General features: G+C 34.6%; 3 protein-coding genes across 4 annotated transcripts; 2 read left to right on the top strand and 1 right to left on the bottom strand.

Annotated features, from left to right (window-relative positions):
• Positions 1-6,035: 6,035 nt before the first annotated feature.
• Positions 6,036-7,269, bottom strand: LOC139189830 (putative glycine-rich cell wall structural protein 1). The gene is made up of 3 exons (XM_070809063.1): positions 7,037-7,269; positions 6,732-6,914; positions 6,036-6,078 (listed from the first exon to the last, which is right to left on the bottom strand). The coding sequence occupies exons 1-3, from the start codon at positions 7,267-7,269 to the stop codon at positions 6,036-6,038; spliced, it is 459 nt and encodes a 152-aa protein (XP_070665164.1).
• Positions 7,270-7,278: 9 nt separating this feature from the next.
• On the top strand, positions 7,279-11,370 carry LOC103449919 (ubiquitin-conjugating enzyme E2 22-like). Of its 2 annotated transcripts, none has more exons than XM_008389246.4 (7): positions 7,279-7,595; positions 9,236-9,379; positions 9,862-10,006; positions 10,107-10,184; positions 10,383-10,495; positions 10,608-10,711; positions 10,893-11,370. In XM_008389246.4, exons 2-7 carry the CDS (start codon positions 9,377-9,379, stop codon positions 11,242-11,244), a joined length of 795 nt encoding a protein of 264 aa, XP_008387468.3. In that variant the 5' UTR covers positions 7,279-7,595; positions 9,236-9,376; the 3' UTR covers positions 11,245-11,370. The 2 variants fall into 2 exon arrangements, with proteins under 2 accessions (XP_008387468.3, XP_008387469.3); XM_008389247.4 differs by having other exon boundaries at positions 7,382-7,595; positions 9,223-9,379.
• Positions 11,371-12,117: 747 nt separating this feature from the next.
• LOC103449918 (uncharacterized) lies at positions 12,118-14,282 on the top strand. Its single transcript, XM_029090725.2, has 6 exons — positions 12,118-12,615; positions 12,843-12,935; positions 13,113-13,211; positions 13,345-13,386; positions 13,550-13,781; positions 13,897-14,282. The coding sequence occupies exons 1-6, from the start codon at positions 12,499-12,501 to the stop codon at positions 14,100-14,102; spliced, it is 789 nt and encodes a 262-aa protein (XP_028946558.2). The 5' UTR covers positions 12,118-12,498; the 3' UTR covers positions 14,103-14,282.

The following is a 14,282-nucleotide window of genomic DNA, read 5'->3' as shown; positions in this document are numbered from 1 at the left end:
CTTCCAAAGTGGGGACACATTAGGGTTCAATCCTATTATTATCACGTCATGTTCAAGCATATCAGTAGTACATACTCTAAAGTTTGATCATGCCTTATTACAACTAGATAGATAAGACAGAGTAAATCACCCTACAAAGTAAGAAGACTACACTACTGCCAAGCCCACTCGCCCTCAAACGCTGCCTTAGTCTTACTAGATCCTAAAGGACAAAAAAACAAAGTGTGAGTTAATCATAATCATTTATCTAGTCAAAACATTTCAAAAGTACTAACCCCGTTTTGCAAAATTCAATATAGATTGAAAACTATAGACTAATATCTACTAAAATATATAGTTTAGAAAAATAGCACATCAATCACAATTCAAAATTCATACATGTAAAACAATAATAAATACTAGCATCTACTAGTGCGAGTACAAGCATGTGGGTGTACACTAGGTCTGGTAATTCTTGACACGACATGATAACCTGACTCGACATGACACGAAATTAACAGGTGTTCGGGTCGACACAATAACGAATCGGGTCGTTATCGGGTAACCTGATAAGCACCTGTTAAAATAATGGGTTGGTTCTGGTATACACGTGGGTAACACGATACACGATAAGCAAAATATTAATTTTATAATTTTATAACCCTAAAAAATACTATAATAATTATATATATTAATTTAACAATTTTATACCCCTAAAACTATAATAATTATATATATATATATATATATATATATATATATTAAATTAAATATTAAAAATTGGTGACCATTGGATCGGCTTAAATATACATATCATTCAATTTCTGAAGTGTTATATGTACAAAATAAATAAATTTAAGTCTACTTAATATATAAATATATATATATATACATAAATATAAATATATATACATAAATATAAATATATATATATATATATATATATATATATATATATATATACCATTGAACTTGATGGGATACGAATTCTACGAAACTAATTTCAACAATCCAACCGTCAAACTTGTTTGTATATGCATCGAGATCGCATCAGCAAAAAACAAACATTCAAAGATTAAGTAATGGGACAAAATTTCAACGATTATCAACGAAAAATCATGATTTAACGGTTATTTTAACTTCGATTTTGATGATTTTTTACAGCTACACTCCTTGACCCTATATGAATACAATGAATGAACTCGATCTTCAATTTAAAATATTTACACTAGTGGATACCACAAAATCTTATGTTATACTTAATGAAAGTATGAATAAACTCTTAAGTGTTAATGAATCTATCATTTTGATGGGATACGCATTCTACGAAACTAATTTCAATGATCCAATCGTCAAACTTGTTTGTATATGCTTCAAGATCGCATACGCCAAAATTCGTAAAAAACAAACATTCAGAGATCAAGTAACGAGACAAATCTTTTCGACGGTTATCAACGAAAAATCACGATTTAACGGTTATTTTAATTTTGATTTTGATGATTTTTTACAACTACACTCCTTGACCCTATATGAATACAATGAATGAACTTGATCTTCAATTTAAAATATTTACACTAGTGGATACCACAAAATCTTATGTTATACTTAATGAAAATATAAATAAACTCTAAGTGTTAGTGAATCTATTGTTTTTGTGGGATACGCATTCTACGAAACTAATTTCAATGATCCAGCAGTCAAACTTGTTTGTATATGCTTCAAAATCGCATACACCAAAAATCTCAAAAAACAAACATTCAGAGCTCAAGTAACGAGACAAAACTTTTCGACGGTTATCAACAAAAAATCACGATTTCACGGTTATTTTACTTCGATTTTGATGATTTTTTACAGCTACACTCCATGACCCTATATGAATACAATGAATGAACTCGATCTTCAATTTAAAATATTTACATAAGTGGATACCACAAAATCTTATGTTATACTTAATGAAACTATGAATAAACTCTTAAGTGCTAGTGAATCTATCATTTTGATGGGGTACGCATTCTACGAAACTAACTTCAACGATCCAATCGTCAAACTTGTTTGTATATGCTTCAAGATAGCATATGCCAAAAATCGTAAAAAACAAACATTCAGAGATCAAGTAACGAGACAAAACTTTTCGACGGTTATCAACGAAAAATCACGATTTAACGATTATTTTAACTCCAATTTTGATGATTTTTTACAACTACACTCCTTGACCCTATATGAATACAATGAATGAACTCGATCTTCAATTTAAAATATTTACACTAGTGGATACCACAAAATCTTATGTTATACTTATTGAAGTATGAATAAACTTTTAAGTGTTAGTGAATCTATCATTTTGATGGGATACGCATTCTATGAAACTAATTTCAATGATCCAACCGTCAAACGTGTTTGTATATGCTTCGAGATCGCATACGCCAAAAATCGTAAAAAACAAACATTCAGAGATCAAGTAGTGGGACAAAACTTTTCGACGGTTATCAATGAAAAATCACGATTTAACGGTTATTTTAACTCCGATTTTGATAATTTTTTACAGCTACACTCCTTGACCCTATATGAATATAATGAATGAACTCGATATTCAATTTAAAATATTTACACTAGTGGATACCACAAAATCTTATGTTATACTTCATGAAAGTACGAATAAACTCTTAAGTGTTAGTGAATCTATCATTTTGATGCGATACGCATTCTACAAAACTAATTTCAACGATCCAATCGTCAAACTTGTTTGTATATGCTTCAAGATCGCATGCACCAAAAATCGAAAAAAACAAACATTCAGAAATCAAGTAACGAGACAAAACTTTTCGACGGTTATCAACGAAAAATCACGATTTAACGGTTATTTTAACTCTGATTTTGATGATTTTTTACAACCACACTCCTTGACCCTATATTAATACAATGAATGAACTCGATCTTTAATTTAAAATATTTACATTAGTGGATACCACAAAATCTTATGTTATACTTAATGAAAGTTTGAATAAACTCTCAAATGTTAGTGAATCTAATGTTTTTATGGGATACACATTCTACGAAACTAGTTTCAATGATCAAACCATAAAAAATGTTTGTATATATTTCGAGATCACATACGCCAAAAATTGCAAAAAACAAACATTCAGAGATCAAGTAACGGGACAAAACTTTTCTACGGTTATCAACGAAAAATCACGATTTAACAGTTATTTGAACTCTGATTTTGATGATTTCTTACTGCTACACTCCTTGACCCTATATGAATACAATGAATGAACTCGATCTTCAATTTAAAATATTTACAATAGTGGATACCACAAAATCTTATGATATACTTAATGAAGTATGAATAAACTCTTAAGTGTTAGTGAATCTATTATTTTGATGGGATACGCATTCTACGATACTAATTTCAACGATCCAACTGTCAAATTTGTTTGTATATGCTTCGAGATCGCATATGTCAAAAATCGTAAAAAATAAACATTTAGAGATCAAGTAGTGGGACAAAATTTTTCGACGGTTATTAACAAAAAATCACGATTTAATGGTTATTTTAACTCCGATTTTGATGATTTTTTACAACTACACTCCTTGACCCTATATGAATACAATGAATGAACTCAATCTTCAATTTAAAATATTTACACTAGTGGATACCACAAAATCTTATGTTATACTTAATGAAAGTATGAATAAACTCTTAAAAGTTAGTGAATCTATTGTTTTAATGGGATACGCATTCTACGAAACTAGTTTCAATGATCCAACCATCAAACATGTTTGTATATACTTCAAGATCGCATATGCCAAAAATTGCAAAAAACAAACATTCAGAGATCAAGTAACGGGACTAAACTTTTCGAAGGTTATAAACGAAAAATCACGATTTAACGGTTATTTTAACTCTGATTTTGATGATTTTATTACAGCTACACTCCTTGATCCTATATGAACACAATGAATTAATTTGATTGTCAATTTAAAATATCTACACAAGTGGATACCACAAAATCTTATGTTATGATGATCGATGAAAATTGAGGATTTTGTAAAAGGAATAAAATGCAAACTTTGAGTTCCATTGGTAAGGTTTAAACGTTTGAGAAAGGCTTCACAACCTTGAAAACAAAAACTCTTTCATTTTGCATATCCTTGCACATTTAATATTTTGTAATAGACTAGTAGTGTATGGATGTTTGTTTATTAGACTCTTATTTTCAAGTGTAGATGTAGTACTTAAACGAAAAATGTGTTTTAATGTTTTGAAGTAATATTTATGTGACAATGTGTGGTATGTGCAAATTTAAGAAAAAAATTATATTTTTCTTAATGGGTCATAACGGGTCGGGTCACTTTACCCGTTGGGTAAAGTGACATGACGTGTTAAGGACCCGTTAAGATAACGGGTGTAACAAGACACGATCCGTTAAGATAACAGGTGTTACATGAAAACGACACGAACACGACAGACACGACCCGTTTGCCAGGTCTAGTGTACACGGACAAGGATTGTCTGCCCTCCTTGTTCTCGTGCCCTCTTGTTTTGTGTGGTCACGGTTAAGCTACGTCAACATTTTATATTATTTTTTTTATAGAGATAATAAGACAAAAATGAATAGTAATATAAAATGTTGACGTGGTTTAACCGTGACCACACAAAACAGGAGGGCATGGGAGGGCACTTGAACAAGGAGGGCAGACAATCCTTGTCCGGTGTACACATGCGTCTACTTGTGTATTGATATAATCTAGTAGCTAAATAATCTACGTTGGTACTTACGTCTTTCTCCGCTAGAGACTATGGGAGCTTGCTGCGAATTCTCCTTGCTTGAAGAAGTGAGATCAACGGTCTCTGACGCTATATCTTGGCCACCTCTGGAGCCGCTCGCTAACCTGATTTTCTTTTTAGATGCCTTGGCTAGAATCACTTTCGGAGTCACCTCTTTTGATTCCTTCAACTTCTTCTTGTTCACTGTCCTAGACGTGCCTTTGGTACATTTCGGCTTAATGTATTTTTTCTCTCTACAATTAGGAGCATTTTTTTCCACTATATTTTTCTACCTGACTAGGTTTTAATGAGACACCTATCATGGGCTGATCATACCCTTGTGAGTGTTTTGTTGCGTCCTGAAGACATTTAGTTGACTTAATGTAACTTCACATTTTTTTCCTTAGACTATGGGTTTTTGTCCCACCTTAGGTTTTACCATAGCGAATTTTGTAAGTTTTACTACCTATCCATTCTTCCGTTTGTTTTGAGACTCTTTTTTGCTCCTTATGCCAACGAGATGAGATGACTTCATCAACTGCTTCTACATTTTCCATGAAGATATGATGCACGGTCTACTTAGTATTTACACTATTAAGAGAGAGTGTTGTAAATATAATTTTAGCGTACCTATGATTAGGTAAATCATTAGTAGATTGTATTTAGGATACTAGAGGATCCTTTCTCTTTAGGATTGTATTACTTGCAAGGCAAGGAATCATCATTGATTTACTATAAAGGCATAAGGACTGGAGAATAACACACAAAATTCCTCAACCTATTCTCTAGTTTTCTCTTTTTGTCTATACTGCACCCTCTATTTCTCTTTAGATAAAATAGATAATAATAATTTGTATATACATGATTATACGAAAAGGTGGCGGGACATAGCCTCTCAATCGCGTCAATTGACTTTACCTTTGTGTTGTTTTGTTTAAGTGGTGACTACTTAGGATTGTGTAAGTGAGAAAAAGTAGTTGTACCATATGGTTTTAATAGCATTTTCAATGAAAATATGTAAATTTGAGATTTCAAAGCTACACTTGTGTCCTATTTTCATTTTGGTGAGATGTAAACGCGTGTTCTACTACGATGGGATAAAAAAAAAAAAGTCAATTTAAAATTTCATTTTTCTCTATTTGACTGGTGGGGTCCATCTCTAAAAGATGTAAAAAAAAATGTAAATTTACATTTTCCGGTCAAGATAATATTCATATCCCGTCCACTAGAGCTTTTCGGCCACTACAAAATGAAATGCCAATTCCAAGGCATTTTCATCTCCCATTGATTATTTGTGCGATATCTTTGCATCAATTTTAACAATCTGAAATCTACATTCATAGAAGAATTTAAAAGTATTAACGAACTTAATTGTGATGAAGAAAATAGATAAACACATTGCTTCTTGAAAACACTAATGAAGGGAATATGTTTGATCGTTTCATAAGTAACTGTTATTCACCTGGCTTAGCTCGTCTTGATGTAGCTCTAGTTTATGTTGATTAGACTATGTCCATTATTAAATAGTCCTATGGTTTTTTATTTGGGCGATTTTTTTTTTCAAAAACGAGCTATGATAAAACACCTAAAATATTAGACAGTTTGGATCATTAACTCGAGGTAGAGTTGGAATCAAACTGATTTCTACATAATTCTAACCCAACTAGTTAAACTAATAAAAGTCGAATTTGGATTAAGGCCTCGCTTGGTATTGCAATTTTTTTTTTACCTATAATTGCTTCACTTTAAAATTAAGTAATAAAAAAGATGTTTGTTAAAAATAAAATATCATGCTTATTTTTAAATTAATGTCCTCCAGACAATAGCTTTTAAAATGAACATGTAGGTTGCTTTTAAAAGCCTTAAAAGCCAAGTTGGTTCTTTAATGGATAATTTTAATTCTTGTAATATGCTCATTAATTTTTAAAAAGGAAATTATTTATAAATCTACATACATTTTCTCTTTTGAACTACAACCACTAACCTTACATCAATAATGCAATTACCACTAACATCGTTGCCACCACTACGGCCACCACAATCGTCACCACCACCACTACCACCACCACTGCCTCTGCTGCCGCCACTACCACCACAACCACAACTGCCATTACCAGCACCATCGTTGTCGTCACCATCGCCAACCACCACCGTCACAAGGCTACAACTACAACCACAACCATAATCACCACCACTGCCACCACAACCACCATTGTCGTTGCTAGAAGATTGTAACATCTCCACCCCAACCACCACACGTCACTATTTGCACGACTACCATACCCTTACCATTGTTGTTGCCACCACCGTCGTCGCACCCTACCTCCATCGCCATCGTCATCGCCATCTCCCTCACTGTCACCGCCACCACTTATAACTCCAACCATCATTCTTACACCACTGCCGCCATCACCACCACTATTGTTTCCACCATCACCGTCAATAAAGCTGCAATCGCCACTACTGCCGCTGCCAGTGCTACCATAGACGATCCAACGTCTACAAAAACCCTCATGATTCATGCAGAGCGTCACCTGGTTTTTATTTAATATTTTTTTTAAACCTACTTTTTGATTCCGTCCTTTTTAAACGTTGAGTGGATTTATTTTAAATTTTACTGATATTTAAGAGTTTAATCTGAAACTTTTAAAAGTAAGTCAGTAAAATTTGAATTATCTGTCTAAATAATAATATAATACATAGTTTCTCCTTCCTCAAAATCACCCCTTTCAATCATTCCAAGTACAATCTCGCTCTCTCTCTCTTTAAGTCTCTCTCTAAGCCCTCTATCGTCGCCTTGAAGGACAACAATTGACTGAGCTTATAGGCGAATTCTCATCTGGGTCGGGTAAATTTCTTTCTTTGGTTTCGGTTTTTGCTTTCAATCTGTCTTCCTGGACGGCCATTTTGGTCAATTTGATGCTTCTTGGCTGTCTGGTGTTCTTTTTCTGAGTTCGATTATCGACTTGTGTGGTTCTGATTTTGTTTCTTGAGTAAACAATTACCAATCTGTAATTTGTATCCTGCAAAATGGGGAAAATTGGTATTTTTGGGCATCAGGGTTTTGGTACCTGACCTTTCTTGTTTGATTTAATTTGGGTTTTCTCGTTTGAGGTGCTTTTCTTGCTTTCTGGGCAACTGGGTTGTTGTTTTTATGGATGTTTGCTTGAAAGCTAAAGCTCTCTCCCTCCCTCGCTCTCCTTATATGAAAGATAAGCCATTTGGGTTTTGTTGACTTTATCATATTTGTGTGGATATTGATTTGAAGTTAGTGTGAGCTGGTTTTGGTAATAACTTTAGGTGTTAGTGGATTCAGGATGTAGTTGTTCATCGCTTGTCTTTTAGAGGTTTCAAAAGTTGGAATATGCTGGCTTTTGCACTTCTCTTTACTTTTTATATTCTTCCTTCGTTGAAAGCGCATTGTGTGTCTTAAGTTTTAGCTTAAAGTAATTATGCCTGTAATTGGAATTTGGATTGTAATGACTCTAATGATATTTGTTTTTGTGAGGATCATTTCTTTTAAACATATCTTGTATTCAAAACTTTATTGATTTATATTTTTGTAAATATAACAATTGGAGAAAAACAGGCCGAATCTCTTTTGCAGCTTTCCAAACTATTGATCCCCTATCTCACGCTCAAACCAACCTTTTAGAGAGCCAAATTGTAGGAGAAACCTTTACTTTTGATGCTCAAATCAACTCAACTAAGCCGTTATCTGGAAACTAAGCAATCTGCCCTAGTCTGGCAAAAGAAGGTGAGAAAATGAGAATGTAGGAAATGTAGGTTACAAGACGAAAGGATGAGAGGAGAGATTTAATTGTTGCATGACTTAATTGAAGTCAAACTTGATTTGTGAATATCAGTTATGTGTGATAACTGTTTAGGTAGTATCAGTGGTAATTCTAAGGGGACAGATACAAGATTGGATTGATAGTCATGAGGATTTGGGAATGTATGTTTCGCAATGGTTTTGGGAGGTAATGTTTAGTTCAGTATAATCATATTACTTTGTACCTTTCTTTTTTCTGTTTCAAATATCTCTATCAGGGAATCAGAGAAATTGTAACTAGTTTAAATCCATTCCCTCTACTTCTTCCATATTATTGGTATTCCATAGCTTACAGAATGAATTCACAAGGTCTGATAAGATTGATTTTAATGAAAAACTATATCGTTTGATTGATTGGCTCTTGGTATCAAGACTCTTGCACGGGCCAAACAGTTTATGCAAAATGTGTTCATGTCTGTCCTGTATGCAATCTCAGATATTCTTAAGATCTACCTACCTACTTGCCTGCTGTCTGCATTACAGTTTTTATGTTATTGTTGGCAATCAAATGCTAATAATACTCTGTTTAACGTTTGAGCAGCAAGGGTTTGTGTCTCATGCTTGTTCATTCTGTCTTCTATTTGTCATTATGAGACATCACTGATCTTACTTATACTTTCCTAATTTTTCATTTAAATGTTAGTTTGTTATTGCAGGCATATCGGCTTACGGCTTGCGTTATTCTAGCACTCTAATCAGTGCAGTTGGGAATTTTGTGGCGCAAAAAAAAGCTGAATTGCTGATTCTCTTTTTGGTAGCCAAAGTTTTCTTGAGGACTTCATTCCTTTTTTTTTCTTATGGTAATGTTGTGTCTGTGTACATAAAAATTAATTCTTTTGCTTTTCACCATTGCCAAACTATAATAAAATAGAACATGATAGTTATATGGACTAGTATGTCGCCATGCACTGGCACTGGACTAAATCAAAGGCAGATAGATATTTAATTGCATGCTTATTCATCCAAAACTAATTTGAGATTTTTTCGTTTTACTTTGAGACTACATGGTGGTTTAACAATTTACAGCAATACGTATGTGCATGAAACTCCATTCCTGGTGTAAATAATTAATCCTTGTTTTATTGAAACATAAACATGGGAATATAGCAGTTCAGAGTTTATGTGCACACATTGTTTGTTTGGTTTATTTGGAGTCTATCTTTCTTCTTTGAAACAAATGGACTGTCATGCTTCTTCTTATTTGCAGTTTGCAACTGATGATTTCTTCGTCCTTTTCCTTTCAAACTCTTCTTACAATTCTTTTGGTCATGTAACATTTCAGGCTACGAATGAAAATCTCCCACCAAATGTAATTAAGCAACTTGCGAAGGAATTGAAGAGTCTTGATGAATCCCCTCCTGAAGGCATTCAAGTTGGGCTTAACGATGATGATTTTTCAATCATATATGCTGATATCGAAGGGCCAGGCACGTTTATTTTTTGCCGTAAATTGTAATTTAGTCTTTCGCTCCTGCATCGTTTGAATAATTTTGAGATATTTACTGAGCTACGGTCTTGGCCTTGCAGCTGGCACTCCTTATGAGAATGGTGTTTTCCACATGAAGTTGTTATTGTCTAGGGACTTTCCGCACTCTCCTCCTAAAGGTTTGTTTGACTATGATCATAAATGACGTAATTGATAACACTATCATTTAACTGGACATGTCATATTTCTGTTCCCTCGTTCTGTTTGGAATGTGTGACCATACAACTGAAGATGTTTTTGTTGATGAAAGGCCTATATATAGTATAACTCTTTTAGTCCCTATTTGGATTATAATTTCTGGAAAATAATTGTTGTAGGCTACTTCCTGACGAAGATTTTCCATCCAAACATTGCGACTAACGGTGAGATTTGTGTCAACACCTTGAAAAAGGATTGGAATCCAAGTCTTGGATTACGACATGTTCTGATTGTAAGTTCCCTTGATGGTTCAGTTATATTCTTTCATTTCTGCTTATTCATCTGAGATTTTTGTGTTCTCTTACAAACTCAAGTTGTGTTGGCTCCGTGCTTTGTGATAACAGGTAGTTAGATGTCTATTGATTGAACCATTTCCAGAATCAGCTTTGAATGAACAGGCAGGCAAGATGCTCCTTGAAAATTATGAGGAGTATGCAAGACATGCAAGGTGAGCTATAGTAATAATGTCATCTGCTTCGGGTTTCAGATAAATGGAGCAGGGGAAGGAACTTATTCATGCCGGCTTTTATCTCAATTGTTATAGAAACCGAAAGATGCATATACGAACTATAGATAATATTATTACACATGACTGTGCAACTTAAGTAGACATCATTTCTTGCATGTAGGCTTTATACTGGAATCCATGCTAAGCCAAAACACAAGTTTAAAACAGGAGCTATTTCAGAGTCGACAACTGCACTGAACGTTGATCAAACTAACACTTTGACACTTAATGCTGATCAAAAGAACACAGCACCCGGTGCTGCTTTGCTGGTGATCTCTGCATCCCCATCACTACTGGCACCTAGCACAGTCACCACTAGAGGAAATGGTCAGGATCAGGCACCCGTTGTAGCTCCAATGGAGACGGGAGTAGGTGGGTCTGCTACTACGGTGAGGAAGGAAGGTGGATTGACAAAAGCGCAGGTAGAAAAGAAGAAAATAGATGCGAGAAAGAAGAGTTTGAAGAGATTATGAAGTTTGAAGAGATTGGAACTTGTGTTATGCAGTTTGTGACTTATTTGTCCTCGATTGATGGAAGAGCCAAAGAGCCGAAATGCATGTAAAATACATGAATTTGGGAAGAGTGATGGATTAAATTTACCCGCTTGCCGCCCCTTTCGTTTTCGTTAGTCTCTTCTCTTGATATGCTTGCGGTATTTTCTGACAAGGTTACGGTGCTCTGATTTAAATTGCTGAAACTTGGCTATGCTTATGTCTGCAAGTACTTATCGTGTTGAGTCGTAAGAGTGGCTCGACTTTCACTCTCAGTCAATAGAATTGAGGGCACCCCTAGCCGAAATGTTCAGTTCATTTATCAACTAAAATCACCATCCAAATTTATCGTAATTGCCGTTAAATAGATTAGATTACACCACGAAACACCCTTGTCCCCTTTAAAGGATAATTGAACTTGTACTAAGAGAAAGCAACTAGATATTTTCATGATTTTTCAATTAATATATGTGCATAGTTTTCGGTTGATTGCTATTTTTTCTAATCCAACATTATTGGTTTTGGACTTGTGAGACCACTTTCAATGGAAATGTCTAATTATTATAATTAAATTACAATTGATGGTTGATGTGACAATCTTTAGTCTTATGTCAAATATTGTTTTTTTTTATTAAAGTTTTAAATGGGTTGTATTTATTAAAAAAAAATTGTTGAAACAAATTTTTGTTGGTTAAGGTGTTAGTGGAATAAGGGATGCTAAACTAATTAAAAATAAATTTGACATTGATGTCAAATTTGACTCCTATATAGAAAGATTTCAAATTTAGTCAGCAAATATGTACAGTCAAATTTGACTCCTAAACACTAGGGTTGAAATAATTTTGATGTCAAATATGCAGAATCATATCGCTACCTAAGATTTGATATCTCTTTTAAAAATGATTGTTACACAATTTATCGATTAGCTTGTAACATTCATATGAGAATATCAAAAGACGTGTAACATTCATACTAAAGAGTAGAGGGTCGTTGTGGCTTCAAAGTATGTAGTAGGGGACTGCACGTGGAACACCAACCAACCACAAGAACGAGAGAGAGAGAGGGAGAGAGAGTAGTTGGGTCTTAAGTAGGTAGATGGAAACACGTTCCTCTCTTTCTCTCTCTCTGTTTCTACTCTATATTATGCATTCATTCATTTGCATTCTTTCATTTGGCTCTTAAGTGTGCATTGGATTGAAGTGAACAGTGTGGTGGTGAGACGAAAGAGAGAGTTCAATGGGAAGCCAGAAGAAGATGAAGATACTTTGCCTCCATGGATTTAGAACCAGCGGCAGGTTTCTCAAAAACCAAATTACCACCAAATGGCCTTCCATCGCCTCTCAATTTGACATGGTATGTATCTATGCACCTACGTACGTTTTTTTTTTCACATTGAAAAGAGAAATATTACAGCAGTTAGTTGGTCCTGTTGCCAACACAGACGGAGTCTCTAAATTTGAAAAAAAATTGGTTTTTGTTTTTTTTTTTGGGCACGGTTGGATCGTAGAAAATCGAAACATATTTAAGAGATCATGAAATATTAAAAATATAAAATCATGGTGGTTATTTTATGGTTACAGGATTTTCCCGATGGTATATTTCCTGCTGCTGGAAAATCTGACATTGAAGGCATCTACCCACCACCTTATTACGAGTGGTTTCAATTTGACAAGGTAAATATTACACACTTTTACTGATAGAGTGCATTTTTGCTAACCACCTCAAACCTCAAGCTTGAGGCTTGAGGATGATGGTGATGAGTGTCACCACCGCACCGCATCAACCATCATTACTGCTTCCCAAGGATATCCACAGAAAATGAATTGAATTGTTGTGGTGTTGTTCATCAGGACTTCACAGAGTACACAAACTTGGAAGAATGCATCACTTATGTATGCGACTACATAACAACTAAGGGCCCTTTTGATGGTCTGCTTGGGTTTTCTCAGGTACACCCACACACACACACACACACACACACGCACGCACACAAACACACACACACATATATATATATATATATATATATATATATGTTTGCTTCCACAGGGCTCAATCCACATTCTCAAAATCTCTATGCAGGGTGCGACGCTATCAGGACTCCTGTTGGGCTACCAAGCTCAGGTATATGTATCGTTTAGCCGTTCAACAGTATGCATTTTCATTTCAACTTTATCTAACGAAACATGGTTAAGAAAGTTAAGGGCACCCTTAACATAGAAAGATTGTACATGTAGACATACAAATATATCATATTGAAGTTGAAGTACAAATTTGGGGGATGCAGGGTAAGGTTTTGAAGGATCATCCACCTTTCAAGTTTTGTATATCAATATCAGGAGCAATGTTCAGAGATCCCAGCATATGTGACATTGCCTACAAAGACCCTATCAAGGCCAAATCTGTTCACTTCATAGGAGCTAAAGACTGGTTAAGACGACCTTCGGAGGATTTTGCCACTGCATTTGATAACCCACTCATCATAAGGCACCCATACGGCCATACTGTCCCAAGGCTAGGTTCGTCTCAACTAGTTTTCGGTGCATATATATGCACAACGCACTTTCACATGCACATGTATCTACAGATTCTATACCAACATGGCCTTAACTATTTTTTGGTGTTTGTAAACAGATGATGCAGCAACTGAGCAACTATGTGGTTGGACTAAAACAATCAGTGAATGCAATAATACTGAGAATGGAGATGCCAAAGAAAAACATAACAGAACAGATTCAGTGATTACAGAAAGTAAGATCCAAAACAAGAAAACAAGCACTGCAGTTGACATAAAAACAACTGAGAGACAAGTCGAGGCTGTGGAGGCAACCTACGCATGAAGATCTCAAAAGTCACAATAAAGACCTAGTCACTCGAATGCACAATGTACGTTGACCACAGTTGAGGTGTGTGGAGCCAAATAATATGTACTCTGTACTGTATGTGTTCCCTTCTTAGGGTCATGCAGTTTTATCTTTATCCAATGGAAATCTATAATAATATAATTTGGTTTGAATGTA

Source organism: Malus domestica, chromosome 12, assembly GCF_042453785.1.
Source record: "Malus domestica chromosome 12, GDT2T_hap1".
NCBI lineage: Eukaryota > Viridiplantae > Streptophyta > Magnoliopsida > Rosales > Rosaceae > Malus > Malus domestica.
Note: the sequence above shows the minus strand (reverse complement) of the source record. Positions and strands in the feature narration are given on the sequence as shown.